At 38.6% G+C, this 15,000-nt stretch overlaps 3 protein-coding genes across 6 annotated transcripts in view; 1 reads left to right on the forward strand and 2 right to left on the reverse strand.

The window, feature by feature from the left end:
* LOC113041665 (tetratricopeptide repeat protein 39B-like) overlaps positions 1–4,823 on the reverse strand; it is an 11,575-nt gene extending 6,752 nt beyond the window's left edge. The window contains exons 1-7 of the mRNA XM_026200319.1: positions 4,632–4,823; positions 2,709–2,743; positions 2,503–2,607; positions 1,164–1,295; positions 1,020–1,096; positions 858–925; positions 363–427 (exon numbers count right to left, since the gene is read on the reverse strand). Coding sequence (XP_026056104.1) covers positions 363–427; positions 858–925; positions 1,020–1,096; positions 1,164–1,295; positions 2,503–2,607; positions 2,709–2,743; positions 4,632–4,679 — 530 coding nt within the window. The 5' untranslated portion in view covers positions 4,680–4,823. The remainder of the gene's footprint in view (positions 1–362; positions 428–857; positions 926–1,019; positions 1,097–1,163; positions 1,296–2,502; positions 2,608–2,708; positions 2,744–4,631) is intronic.
* A 1,270-nt stretch (positions 4,824–6,093) lies between these two features.
* LOC113041661 (PC4 and SFRS1-interacting protein-like) lies at positions 6,094–13,509 on the reverse strand. 2 transcript variants are annotated; one of them, XM_026200314.1, is made up of 13 exons: positions 13,350–13,509; positions 12,964–13,056; positions 12,803–12,864; positions 12,255–12,393; positions 11,119–11,967; positions 10,860–11,037; positions 8,777–9,191; positions 8,482–8,522; positions 8,322–8,401; positions 8,132–8,233; positions 7,877–8,033; positions 7,522–7,600; positions 6,094–6,822 (listed from the first exon to the last, which is right to left on the reverse strand). In XM_026200314.1, the coding sequence occupies exons 1-13, from the start codon at positions 13,365–13,367 to the stop codon at positions 6,807–6,809; spliced, it is 2,229 nt and encodes a 742-aa protein (XP_026056099.1). In that variant the 5' UTR covers positions 13,368–13,509; the 3' UTR covers positions 6,094–6,806. The 2 variants fall into 2 exon arrangements, with proteins under 2 accessions (XP_026056099.1, XP_026056098.1); XM_026200313.1 differs by having other exon boundaries at positions 8,482–8,537.
* Positions 13,510–13,671: 162 nt separating this feature from the next.
* LOC113041649 (coiled-coil domain-containing protein 171-like) overlaps positions 13,672–15,000 on the forward strand; it is a 14,529-nt gene continuing 13,200 nt past the window's right edge. For all 3 annotated transcript variants that reach the window (XM_026200298.1, XM_026200296.1, XM_026200297.1), the window contains exons 1-3: positions 13,672–14,050; positions 14,700–14,851; positions 14,929–15,000. The exon at positions 14,929–15,000 is cut by the window's right edge and continues 67 nt beyond it. In XM_026200298.1, coding sequence (XP_026056083.1) covers positions 14,730–14,851; positions 14,929–15,000 — 194 coding nt within the window. In that variant the 5' untranslated portion in view covers positions 13,672–14,050; positions 14,700–14,729. The remainder of the gene's footprint in view (positions 14,051–14,699; positions 14,852–14,928) is intronic.

Genomic DNA, 15,000 nt, shown 5'->3' on the forward strand with positions numbered 1-15,000 from the left:
TTATAATTATTAGTTTCTATATTAAATTGTATATAAATGTAAAAATAAATATAAATAATAATCAGATATTACATATCTGCTATGCAATATAATATAATAATAATAATACATATTAATAAAAATAATATATAAATATAAAAAAATTATTGAGGTGGACGATGGCAATCTGTATTTTCAGTACTTTCAGTTTCTTTTCAGTTGTAAACAAATATAATAATATCAAGTATTACATAAGTACATTGTTTCTTATATGCAATAACGTCAAATTTTATATCTAACAAATACAATATTAATAAAGATATCATAGATTACATAATATTTTAAAACAGGTAACAGAGATGAATTCTAGATTTCAGACTCACTTGTATATTTGATAACTTGTGCGTATTTTAATTCCTCCTTTAATAAAACTGATCATGTTTTCATCCTGAAATACAGAAAACAGAGATTAATCAGTATTTGCGTGTATATATATATACTGTATATATATAAATTATTGTATGTGTGTGTATTTATATCTACATAATAAATATACACAGTACATACACATATATTATGTAAAGAAAAAAGTATATTTTGGATGCAATTAATGGTTTGACAGCATTAAAATAAATAAATAAATAATAATAATAATAATAAATAATGTTCTTACGATGCAACATTTTTGTCTTGTTTTCCAATAAAATATCTAAACATCCTTGAAACAAGATTCACTTGAGAAGCAGCTCTGCTCGAAACATTAACACTTGTAAGAGTTTTACTGATTATAACCTAGAACAACTGTACTACAGTGAATAAGTGAAGCATTGTCTCAGATGATTAGCGGAGTCGTTCGTGTATGTGGATGGGTTACAGACCTGTATGAATGTTAGCATGGCTTTCTGCAGCAAACACTCAGCGTAGCAGATCTCCGCATGCATCTCCTCTACACACACACACACACACACACACACACACACGAGTGAGAACACGTTTCCCAGCAGACGCAGTGAGCTATAATGTTTCTGTCGGTCTCTGACCTGCTGTCAGGCCTTCGAGCGTGTGTTTGGACATCAGGCTGGAGATGGACTCCACCACCGAGCTCCGTTTCCTGAACCTGTGGACAGACGGGACACAGATCAGAAGCGGAGCGGCTCGGGAAGCGTCTGGTATTTGAGCCGCACCTCTGACAGGTCTCCAAGGCCTCTCTGATGGTGCTCATCCCGGCCTGGATGTCTCTGTGCTCGAAGGTCATGGTGGCCTGCATGACCAGGACACTGCTGTAGCCCAGAGCGTGATACATGCTGTCCTTCCACCTGCAGAACCAGTGAGTCATTCATGATGCTCCGAACACTGTTTCCAGTGAGATCTCTGAACAAATGCTACAAGGTGAGCGATTGACAGTAGAATCTAAAAGAGTTTCAGATGTGCACTAGACGAACATTCTAAAAAACATCCAGGTGATACAATGTATCTAGCAGGAGAGCTCAAGAAACTGAATCAACATATATAATAATAAAACATTAGCGATTGACTTATTGACTTGTTTTATTAACACTGAAGCACTTCTGTTTTATTTCTATACCGTCGTTTACTCGCTCAAACGTTGGTTTTAAACCTGAATGAGTTTCTTTCGTCTGCTGAAACCAAACAGTTACTGGTCCACAGTGACTTTTTTTCCTATCAGACATTCGTCAAAATATCTTCTTTTGTGTTCAGCACGAGAAAGAAATGAATAGCTTCAGGTTTGGGACAACATTTGAGTGAGTAAATAATCATTTTAGGGTGAACTATTCCTTTAATGACGGTCGGCAGCATGTTTAGTACTGTCTTTTTAAGAGCTGAACGCGTCTAATATACACAAACACATTAGTTTCTCAATTGTTTACGTTCATTTTAGACCTAACTAGTCTTTTAAACAATAAACAGTGAATTTATAACAGCTACGGGACGGAATGAAGCGAAGTGACTGAAACCCCCTTATCAGTTATATATATACGGCTTCACCAGGTTTATTGCTTTTATAAAACGGTTATTCCATATACATAGTGAGGTTTTACAGAATAAAACAGAGCAAATAAAGTATAAGGATATTAATAAAAACAGTATTCTTCCACCAAACAATCCTCAGAAACAGCTGTGGTTGCTACAAAGTGGTTGCCGAGCAACACACAAACGTAAACAAAGGTGTGCGTTACATTGTAGCGTAATTTACAACAGCTTGGAACGCAGCTCAGCCAATCAGAATCAAGGACAGAACTCTCCGCTCTATAAATGTAAATAATAAATTAATTAAATTGATTAGTATCAGTATTTTTCATTGTTAGGTGATATAAACAAATGCAGTTAAACTAATGATAAAAAATTAAATCTTTTTTTAACTGAACTGATAACATTTATACTGAAACTGAATTTATTTGACATTTATATTTAGCAGACACTTCGATGCAGCTTACAGAAGAGGAACAAGAGCACATGTCTGCATGATTACAAAATAAGAGTCACCAGGAAGCAGTGGTTTACCAGGGTCTGAGCAGATCCAGCGCTTCAGAGAACTTGTTGTTGAGGACCAGGTTAAGGGCCATGCTGCACTCCTCTATAGACGTCCGCAGGTCCATCTTAGACGCCCTGAACACACACACACACACACACACACACACACACACTGAGACCCGCAGATGTCTGACGGATGATCTGAAGTGTTGGGTTCACACTGATCAGATACTCACACTGGGATGCGATCGAAAGCATCTTCAAAACAGTCCTGAAACGAGCAGAGCAGATGAACATTAACGTGTGTTTGAGTGGGAACTGAACAAAAGTGAGAGTAAAAACATTTATAATGTGACAAAAGATTTCTATTTTAAATGCTGTCTTTCTGAACTTTCTGTTCATCTGTGAATCCTGAAAAATAAAAGGTATCACAGTTTCTACAGCGGTGTTCAACACTGATAATAATCAGAAATGTTTCTCGAGCAGTAAATCATCATATTATTCTGATTTCTGAAGATCATGTGACACTGAAGACTGGAGGAATGATGCTGAAAATACAGCGGAGCATCACAGAAATACATTACACTTTAATTGATATTAAAATAGAGAACAGCTGCTTTAAACTGTAATAATATTTCACAATTTTTTTACAGTGTTTTTAATCAAATAAATGCAGCTTTGGTGCCAATTTTTCTAATTTAGCTTCAAGCTATATATCCTGCAGACAAAACATGGCACACAGAAACGAGAAATATTGCAAAACTAAAATTAATAAAAGTATTAAAATATAAAAATAAATATTTAAAATAAAATAACTATTTAAAATTTTTTATATATAGTATCAATAAATTATAAATAAATAAAAAACTATAAAAAAAAAAGTAAATGTATTAAAATAAATAAAACCAGAAACCGTTGACAGCACAGTCAGAATCACGATCCGTCAGATGACTCATGATGCTGTGTTTCTGGTTTCTCTGCAGGAGGAATTATGAAGCATGTTTCAGTAGTTTATTTCATTTCTGGCCTCAAGTGGTGACTACAGAATAGAGTTTATGTCTGATGAGTGAACTTCTGCAGAGATTCCTCTATAAATCACTCTTTGACTGAAGTGAGAGAAAGATCCCACGGCTTTCATGAAAGAAAGGTTCAAGTCTGAGAGTCTGCTGCCCTGATCAGGACTTCACTGCATCTGACAAACTGATCTCCAATAATACTACATGCGTTATGAATAAAACAACTATAGTGTTTCACCCACAACATTAGTAAATACTTTATACAGTCAACTTCTCTGCCCTACAATCACATGATCTCATAAAAACAGGATGACATTTCCATTTTGACACCCACAGAATCACACACGCACACTCTCTCTCATCACACACACACACACACACACACACACACACACACACACAGAACAAAGGTGAACATGTGTTTTTATGAATGATCTACAGAAAGACACATCAAAAGCAGACTTTGACTGAACGCTGGTGAACCAGTCTGGCAGGAGTGTGTAGGCAACAGATCACTGGCTCTCTCACACACACACACACACACACACGTGTGTCTGTGTGTGTGTGTGTGGTTACTGAAGCACCTGGTTGCCATGGAAACTTTCCTGTCAGGTGACAATATGAGATAATAATTGGTGCTGATACATAGAGATGAACTATAGTTATTAACCTAATCTAATCCACTCATTTCCGTTCATTTATTCGGACTACTTTTTTTATTACTTTTTTTTTATATAACATGTTTTGAACTTAACATTCTTTAAACTTTTTCAATTCTGATATAAAAAAGCAACTGATCTTAATTCAAGATCTACAGCGGGCTTGTTGATAGAAAGCTAATAAATAATAATAAAAAAAACGTATTTTTATTGCAAAATAAAATAATAATACTCTCGCTGTATCACAGTATAGATGCAGCACTTTTATTTTTTATAAGTGAATGCGCGTTGTGCTTAACCTTATGTCGTCACCGCCGTTGTATAAATATGCAAATGACGTTTACCTGAACACGCACATCTGCTGTTACTGACACCGAGTCAATATGTAATTAAATCTCTGACTGACAAGTTTATGCATAAATCTAGCTAAATATAGACTTCCGCTTCTGAGAGAAAAGAGCCCTATGTAACGTTAGTGAGTCACCTCCTCCTCCGGTTCAACGCCGTCCGCTCCGTTACCGACCCGAGCCATAGCGCATTAACCGTCACACATCTGGATCCGTCCGGCTTCTCCTCCGCCGACTGCGCTGCTGCAGACGGTTCTTCGCGGCGAACTCCTTCGGAAACGTTCAGCTTCTCTGTAATGACGCCGAACGTCGTCGGTTTGAAGGCGTGACTTTGAATCACCGGACACGCCCATCGACGCGTCACGCGCGCCCTTAGTGATTAGAAACAGCGTAATAGTATTTATAATTAAATTAATTACCCAGAAGCATTGATATGAACAGCCGTTTGTTTGATTCAGAAACGGTTTGCGTGAACCAGACGCAGAATTACCGGTCTCATGAATATTAATCGACTCCGTCTGACTGCCTGGCTCCTGCATTGTCTGTAACTGTCATGTTTTAATTCATGTTCATGAGCCATAGGCTTCGCTCATTGGCCAGCAGACCGCCATAGTACTCAGCGCTCACTCAGTTACTGTAACATGAGAAAGAGTGATGAATTCATTGCTAACTAAACACGCTCTGAAATTACCCGACAAGTTAAAGTAAACTGCACGCTTTCAAGGATGTACATTTAATGCATGTGCGTAGATAATGGCATACTTTACTTTCAAAAACGTATTGTGTTATTAATAAGTTATTAACTTGAAATATTAGGAATGGTCATGAGAGTAATCAATATACTGATCAATATGCTAAATTATTCCCAAAACGTATCATTGTGTGGCGGCTGACACAGAATAACTTATGCAGTTTGCGTTATGCAGCGGATATTTGATTCAGATTCGGGAGTTCGGATTCCTGTTCACGTGCGGATCGCGAATTGAGATTTTGAGATTGAGAATTCAGATCAGAACTTTGGAATTCCGAATCTTTTGATTCAGATCGGGACTTCGGAACACGGATCGCGAATCATTCATACAGGAATCATGTTCGAGTGCGGATCACGAATTGATCGATCGGAGCGGGTCCGCGAATCATTTGATTCAGATCTTCGGAATTCCGAATCTCTTTAATCAGATCGGGACTTCGGAGCACGGATTGCGAATCGTTCATACAGGAATCCTGTTCGAGTGCGGATCGCGAATTGGAGCAGGTCCGCGAATCATTTGATTCAGATCAGAATGATTGTAAATCTTTTTTCTTAACTTTTTTATTTTATTTTTATTAAACAACTCATAACATCAAACCAATACAAGTACTACATTTATTTAAAAAAGGTTTTATAATTAATTGTATTTTTTATTAATTAGTAAATAATTATTAGCAGTAAAAAATCTTAGTTTTTTAGCTGGTTTATATAAAATCTATCTATCTATCTATCTATCTATCTATATGTGTGTGTGTGTGTGTTTTATATAACTACACATGGTTTCATCACATTGTAAATGTAAGATGCAGTATGTAGTAACACATCAGATGAAATCACAACACAAGCTCCAGAGAGTACTAAAGATCAGTTTAATGCAGATTCACTGTAATATCACACAGGAAGCACATGCAAGTGCTCAATAATACAAATCTAGGGGCGTCTGAGCTAGAACACGTTACGGCTAAATGCATTCATTAAAGACAGTATCTGTTGTATTAGCACCGGATTCAGATCAGATAATAGTGTGTGTGAGGAAGAGTGTAACTGTATGAGTATAATGTAGCTGCCCTGTGTATAAACACACACCAGTTAACATTTTAATGCTCAGGTTTAATGCTTTTGATCGTGTCACATCTAACAAACAGAACAGAGAACAAACATCGGTCTGAAAACGTTGAGATAAATCTGAGCTGAAGTCTGCATGTTCACTGCTGATGTGATCTAATGCTCGGTGATGAAAGGAAAGGTATAAACCAGAGTTCACGAGAGAACCGGACGAGTGACAGCAGAAACATCGCCGCTTCTGACCTTTATTAGTGTCTTTCTCTCGTCTGAAGTATTGAAGAACAGAAACACTGACATCATGGCACTGGGATTCATCTGAGACAGGAAAACCTCGTGTAGAGAACCTGTGACTTTGATGAGGAATCGCACTGGACGGTAAAAACGCTCAGTGAATAAATAACTGCAACGGCGACGGGATAAAACTCTCCAACAGCGGATAAAAAGCCTGATTTCAGAACAACAACAGAAGGATAAAAATGGCAGTGGTCTCCTCACGTCAGCTCCTGTCCGCCCTGAAAACAGTCAAAGCAGGACATTATGTTGAGCGAACAAAACAGAAACACAAGCAACGCTTTAACACCGCACTGTTCTGGAGATCTTAAAGGAACGGTTCACACAGAAATGAACTTTTGCTGAATCTTCTCACCTTCAGTCCATCCATGGTTTGTTTCTTCATCAGATTTGGAGAAATGTAGCATTGCATCGGTGTCTCTCCAATGTATGTGAATGGGTGCCGTCAGAATGAGAGTCCAAACAGCTGATAAAAACATCACAATAATCCACAAGTAATCCACAGTACATATACAGTCTATAATCCATAATAACACTTCCTCCAGTGAAGACGTGTTCTGGTCTGAATCAGGAGAGAAATCTGCACAGATCAAGCAGTGTTTAAACAGATCTAAACTAATCTGTGAGAGACAACAGCAGATGCACTTTCAGGTTTTGTCTTCTCCAGATCTTCACTGATGGACTGGAGTGCTGTGGATTATTGTGATGTTTTTATCAGCTGTTTAGACTCTCATTCTGACGGCACCCATTCACTTCCATTGGAGAGACACTGATGCAATGCTATATTTCTCCAGATCTGATGAAGAAACACTCATCTTTATCGATGGTGACCTGAGAGTGAGCACATGTTTCGGCGAGCTCCTCCTTTAACAGGAGGTTGAGTTAAGAGACAGTGAGGCTCACTGATGATGATGTCATACCTGTGAGGCACATGTCCAGTGGTTTGAGGCGCTGGTTTGGTATCTCGGGTCTCTTCGCAGACGCTCTTCAGACCGACAGCTGAACAGAGAGAGACTCGCTCTTATTAACACAGAATCTATCAGCTGAAATAATCAGATTAAATACTTCTATTAAAGAGGTCAGTCATATGATGTGATTTCAAGTTCTCCTTTCTCTCTGGAGTGTTACAAGCTCCTGGTGCATAAAGAAGATCTGTAAAGTTGCAAAGACTAAAGACTCAAATCCAGAGAGATATTCTTTATCGTATTCTTTGTCTTGTGTTCGACAAACACGTACGAGTGTGTGTGTGTGTGTGTGTGTGTGTGTGTGTGTCACCTGCTCTGGCGTCCGTCTCTCTCTCCTCCTGCAGTGAGTCGATGTACTCCTGACTCAGAGTCTCGTCGGCGTCTCCGATGAGGTAGATGTTTTTAAAGCGATGATACAGCATGGATGCTTTAAACATGATCGCCTCGCTGCCACGAAACCAGCGCATCTGACACACACACACACACACACACACACACACGTTACATGTGAGCCTGAACTCAGAAACTATCACGGTCTGCGAACAGCGAACTGGTCTGTGCGTACCTTTCTGAGCGTGTCGATGAGCTCGCTGTGGTTCTGAATGTTTCGAGACGAGACCGGGACATTGCTCAACTCATCCAGAGCCAACAAACACTTACTGACATCCTGAGAGACACACAATGATCACCAATCACAGCGAGGTCAGAGAATCATCAAACTGAACGCTTTATAATGATGTGAGATGGGTTCATACGGGATTCTCCAGCATCATTGAGATTCTGATGTCACCATGCAGCCGGTAGAGCAACGAGTCTGTGACGGACAGAGAGGGATCTGAAACACACACACACACGGTTAGACACACACACACACACACACACACACAGATTCAGTGTTGTTAGCGTGCGTCTCACCTTTGCACTCTTCCTCTCTGCTGCTGCTGTCGTTCTGCTGTCTGTAGAAACACACTCTGTTAATGATGAGAACTGTGTGTTATGTAACTATATGATATGTTTAAATGAAAACACAAGGAGACAGTGGTGTTTTCTGTTCAAGTTCAGATTGTTATAGTTTTCAAATGAGCCACCGTTTCTATAGAAGTACGACGATGTGTGATTTTGTCCTGTATTGTTGTGTCAGATCTGGTGTCTGGTGTGAACACATTATTGTGTAGTGGTGAGATCCCTGGTGTTGACTGGTTTCACTCACTCGGTGTTGCTGCTGTCAGGCTCTGTGTTCTCCTCCTTCTCGTCGGCGGTGGGTTTGATGGGTGTCTCCTCGCAGGTGTGTGTCTTTCCTCTGGTAGACGTCACCAGTCCCTGCAGTGACTTCAGCACGCTCTGTCTCTTCTCGGCCGGGATCTGACTCCTCTGAGACACACAGAGACCGCTGCTGCTCCTCCGTATCTCTGAAGCGCTCTCCTCTTCATCGATCGCTTTCTTCTCCTCTTTAGCCTCGTCCTGCTTTTCAGAGACGATCAGAACGTGGCTCTTGGTCTGCTGGGGTTTATTCAGCGTCTCGGTCTGTTCAGGCGTGTCTTGTGTGTCGATCTTCTTGACCTCGCTCTTCTCCAGTTCTTCTGCTGCAGGCGTCTGCTCCTCTGTGACACGCTTCCTCTTTGAATCTGTAACAGCAGATAATAATAATAACCCTCTACATTATAATCCAGATAAGCATTTGACTTCTGTGATGGGACTTATTTCTGAGTCAAACTGAATACTGAGCAGGACTTAATTAGATTCGATTGGAAAGTGAATATTATATTAATGCTCAATATTACTCATCAGAAATGTTAGCTATCCGTTTATATGTTGGTTTGTCTAAGTGATTTTTTATTTTGCACTAGTAAACATTGTCACATTCTTTACTTGCATAATAATAATAAAAAATATTACTACTCAGTGTTACATCAATGTCATCGCTGCAAAAATTCAAAATAAAAGTTTAGCTTAATTTGAAGAAATTATGACAGATGAAATATTGTAAAACATACTTTTCAAAGTAGCATAATTCAAAAAGTGACAGAATTTGGGGAAAATTTAATTGATTTATAATACTAATAAAAATCGATTAGATTATACAGGATTTTTGAAGATTAAATCTAAATTTTAAGACAATTAAAAATAATAATTTTGGGAAAATATAACTGAATTTGATTAAACATTATTTTTATTTAAATAATACAAATAAAAAAATATAGAAATACAAAGTAATTTTTATGAAATAAACAATTGTTTTTTATATATTGATTTATTACAATGTAGTATTAAAAAATTTAAACCATTACAATGGAATCCAAATAAAAACAGAAAAGATAGATTTAAAAAAAAAAAAAAAAAAAGATGTCATATCCTAGATTTACATTTCTGTTAAGCTTTGATAAATTGTTGTTAAACTGTATAAGTTTCACGATTAATTAAACAAGCTTTATTCTTACTAAATGTAATCCTGAACCAAAATAAAATGGAAAGAACAGAATTTGGGGGAAAAAATAAAACACTTTTTTTTATTTAAGAAAGCCTTTAAAAGAAAGCATTTAAAAAACAAAAACAAATAAAAAAAATAAATAATAATAATTGTTGTTAAATTGCATCAGTTTCAAGGTTGCAATTAATTAAAAATGCTTTTTAATTACAAAATGTTTATTTAATCAATTAAATGGAATTGTAAAAAATGTAGAAAACAAAACAAAAAAACGGATGTTGGAAATAAATACAAATAAAACAGATTTCTGTATAAGGCAAGAATACAAATTTGACCAGATTGTTTTCTTTGTACTATTTACCGTATTTTCCGGACTATAAGTCGCACTTTTTTCATAGTTTGGCTGGTCCTGCGACTTACAGTCAGGTGCGACTTATTTATCAAAATTAATCTGACATGAACCAAGAGAAATGAACTAAGAGAAATCATTACCGTCTCCAGCCGCGAGAGGGCGCTCTATGCTGCTCAGTTCTCCTGTAGCCTACACTGAAGACATAGAGCGCCCTCTGGTGGCTGGAGACGGTAATGTTTTCTCTTAGTTCACTTCTCTCGGTTCATGTCAGATTAATTTTGATAAATAAGTCGCACTTGACTATAAGTCGCAGGGTCAGTCATGACGTATTTTTGGACTGATGCGACTTATACTCAGGTGCGACTTATAGTCCGAAAAATACGGTATTATAATTTGGTTAATTTGTGTGCATCTGACACCTTAAAAATAACTCACAAAATGAAACGAGTAATGCCTGTTTTCTATTTTTAAATGCCAGATTTCATGTCAAATCTCAGTTTAAAGCCTTGAGTTCACCTGCTGGGCGGGAGGGGGCGGAGCAACTCGTCACAGGAAGTGGAACAGGAGCGTCTTCCTTCACATCAGATTCAGTTTGTGAGCGTGTCCGCTTCAGAGCGGGTGTCTTCGCCGGCGTGGCAGTGATTCGGTCCGAGGTCTGGGTCAGATCTGCAGTGGAGCGTGTGATCCTCAAGGGCTGGAGGATTTCAGCACAAAGAACAACATTAATAACTGATATAATCCAGGTGAGAGCTGGCTAAACTCACATCACACAAACCTGCTTGAGATTATGAGCCTCTCTCCGTTTCTTTATCTTTCTGTTCAGTATGTGTTTCCTGCGAGCGGCGAGCTTCTTTGCTGCTGATGCTCCTCGTGATAAAATGACCTTTCTGGACGGTAAAATCCTCCGTTCACCGACCGTCTTCACTGTCGTGACTCTCTTAGCAGACGTGACTCTATCCGTTTTTCTCTCGCCTGCTGTGATGGTGTTTGCCTCTGAATCTCTGACTCTCTTCTCTGTCGTGACTCTCTTCTCTGTCGTGACTCTCTTCACAGACGTGGCTCTATCCGTGCATCTCTCGTCTGCTGTGACGGTGTTTGTCACTGAGTCTCTGACTCTCTTCTCTGTCGTGACTCTCTTCGCAGGCGAGACTCTCTTCGCAGGCGTGACTCTCTCTGTCAGTCTCTCGTCTGGTGTGATGGTGTTTGTAACTGAATCTCTGACTCTCTTCGCAGGTGAGACTCTCTCTGTCCGTCTCTCGTCTGCTGTGACGGTGTTTGTCACTGAATCTCTGACTCTCTTCTCTGTCGTGACTCTCTTCGCAGGCGAGACTCGATCCGTGCGTCTCTCGTCTGGTGTGACGGTGTTTGTCACTGAATCTCTGGAGCGTGTTGATCTGGTTTCGGTGGTTTTATCGTCTGCCGCGGCGGACTCAGACTTTGTTCTGCTGGTTTTCACAGGAGTTTCTTTCTTGCGAGGCGTCGCTGTGTTCGAGTCGCTCTTCGGCGCTGACTCCTTACGGGACGCGGTCTGGTTCTTGGCTTCGCTCTTATTTTCTGCTTTCTTCTTCGTCCTGTCTTTCAGTTTCAGTCGACTCTCAGACAGTCGTTTCAGCAGCGCTGCTTTCTGTCACAAACACAGAACTCACATTCCAGTGGTTTTATAACAGCGAGCATCACAAACTGTAACACCGAGGGGTTAATTTTTATTTATTTTTTTACTAATAAAATATTTTTGGCTCTCAGTCGTTTGCGTCGGCATGCATGTGTACCAAAGAGTGTTTAATTCTTAATTCATTCATGCTTCCTCCAGTGGAAAAGTGCATCTCCTCACAATTTGTCCCTTTTTACCACAATGAAAACATGCCCCATGGTTTTTGTGTACCTCTTATAAAACAATTTATAAACACTGACCTTGTGACCTCTGAGGCCCACACCCGGGTCGTTCTCGATCTCCCACATGCCCTCCTCGAAACCGCCGCGTTTGATTGGCCGGCCGAACTTCTCTTTGTTTGGCCAGTAGGGGACGATGTCTTTGGGCAAGAGGCACGTTCTTGATGAGGAGAGATGATGGAGACAGTGTTCAAAACACAAAACTAAACACAATATGCATTTTACATCTATGCATCTGGTAAATCATCATGATCAAAAATAACTTGCATTGCATTCTAGGCATTCAGTTCATGCTTTTCTAAAATAAAACACGTGACATTAATTTAAGGTGAGTTTTTGTTTGTTTTTAGTTTGTTGCATTCTTTCTATTACATGGAAATACATGTGTACAGATTTAACGCACTAAAAACTATTGTACATAAAGACTTTTATAAAGTTACAAATAGAAATGCTTTTCTTTTTGAATTTTCTATTAAAAAGGAGTTTCATTCACGAAGCATTTGTATGCACAAACTTTTATTTGTTTGTCTCTGTGTGTGTGTGTGTGTGTGTGTGTCCAGTTTACTCACGTTGAGTGTGTTCCATAAAAGAAGATGGGGATCTTATTTTTGGGGGCTTTTCCTTCGCCAATCTGAGTGACATATAAAACAACATTTGAACAGTCATATTTTAATAGACTTAATTTACTGTATCTGAATAATATGCATACTATCTGCTGTATATAACTTACCCTGGCAGGCCAGAAAGGATAACCCTTCATTTTAGCAAACACTATGTCCCCTGGAGTAAAATTGTCTGTGGTCTGATCACTTGTCATCTTCATCTGAGAAATTAAGGGGTTAACATTAATTAATAAAAAAACAACAACAACACAATTATGTGTCACCAACACGAAAACAATAAACAAAACACTGGACCAGCAGATACGTCGCTTACATTCATAAAATTAGCCTTCATGGTTATTAACTTGCTTTTGTTAAACAATAATACGCTTTATTAAGATTTAAATTCTATCGACACTTAAGTATCGTTAACAGTTATCGTTAAATAAAAGAACGTTAGCCTTGTTCGGCTAGCATAGGCTAACATAAGCAGAGTGTGTGTGTAAAAACTCACCTTCACTCCCTTCTGCATATCTACTCTCTCAGAGACCACTCTAAAATCTCTCAGATTTAAAAACAACACAAAAAACACGCGAATTAAAAATATTATCACGCGATGAATGAAAGAACTCGGGAGACGTGCACGAGAATGTGTGTCTCCCCTCAGCGCCGAAGGAATAGTTCGGTCCGCCTCCCGCTCAGCGCGACTGAGGACTGTACCACTGTTGAGAGGGTGATCTATAATTTTTCAAAATATAATTAATAGCTGGTTTCTTCTCAATATTACGTTAAACTACTACGTATTTAAGTTTATGTGCAATAATTCTCGAGTTTAAAATTAGATTTGTAAAATAAAAAGCAAAACTACATCACTGTTTGTTAAAATCAGTCGTTAAATAGTTAAAATTTCTTCGGAAGGAAGTGGCAAAATAAAGCCTCCTACAATATTTTAAACCTTTATTTACTCATTTAACTAAATAAAAAAACATATACGTGTTAAGTAAAAGTAAACAGCGGCTAAATGTTTTGAGGGATATTTCGCGCTGTTTTTCGCTTGTGGTTGTTGTCATGGTGAGGGCGGAGGAGGAAATATGGCGTCAGATTCAAACAGACGCTGAGGGAGTTTCATAATAACACGGATTTAAACGTTTTTATTTCGTTTCACTTCAATATTTAATCAAACACTGCTGTACGAGGACCACATGCCTTTAAACAGTAAGTTGGTGTTTTGTTTAACTCATGTTATTTTGAACTAACCGTTGAACGCTTGTGAACAAACAAACAAAATAACGTTACGTGAATTTCATTAAGCTCGATTAACTTTAGATTTCATGGAGCGTATTATTTGTTGTATTTTAATAAACTACGTATATTTTTACCCATTGTTTTTTCAAATTGTGAATCGCAATCAGATTTAAAATGCGTCTCTGAATCGTGTTTGTGTAAAATTAAGGTTACATTGCTTTGATTTCTAATTATTTCGCTCTCAATAACGTTCCATTGCATGGTTTAAAATTATAACTTTCTCTTTTAAGCCAAAAATCATTAGGATATTAAGCAAAGGTCATTTTCCATGTAAATTTCCTACTGTAAATATATCAAACGTAATTTTTGATTAGTAATATCCATTGCTAACAACAAATTTAAAGGTGATTTTCTCAATATTTAGATTTTTTTTTTTGCTCCTTCAGATTCCAGATTTTCAAATATTGTCCTCCTAACAAACCATACATCAATGGAAAGATGATTTATTTAGCTTTGTATAAAATAAAAATAGACCCTTCTGCCTGTTTTTGTGCTCCAGGGTCATGTCTGTTCATAATAACATGATTATTGAGAGTCGAATGATGCTCTTGTTTCTCAGGTCTCAGAAGCGTGGCGTCACGTTGAGCTCATGCCCACAGAATCTCCCTCAGTTCGTCCGCGTCATGGCAGTCGGGCCAGACGTAAAGACCCTGGTCACACCCTGCGGGCGTCTCATCCGTCTGCTCCACACTCACAGGAGGAGATCCACAGGTTCCTCTGAGACTCTGTCACATGTTTCTAACACGTGTAGAGATGCAGGTGTTTGACGTCGTCTGCTGTGTTCACAGACTCAGGGACGTGATCGATCGGCTGCAGAGAGACAGACAGGACGCTGGGAGAGAGACGGGGCTCACAGATGA

The sequence above is a fragment of the Carassius auratus genome, chromosome 23 (genome assembly GCF_003368295.1).
Source record: "Carassius auratus strain Wakin chromosome 23, ASM336829v1, whole genome shotgun sequence".
NCBI classification, from domain to species: Eukaryota; Metazoa; Chordata; class Actinopteri; order Cypriniformes; family Cyprinidae; genus Carassius; species Carassius auratus.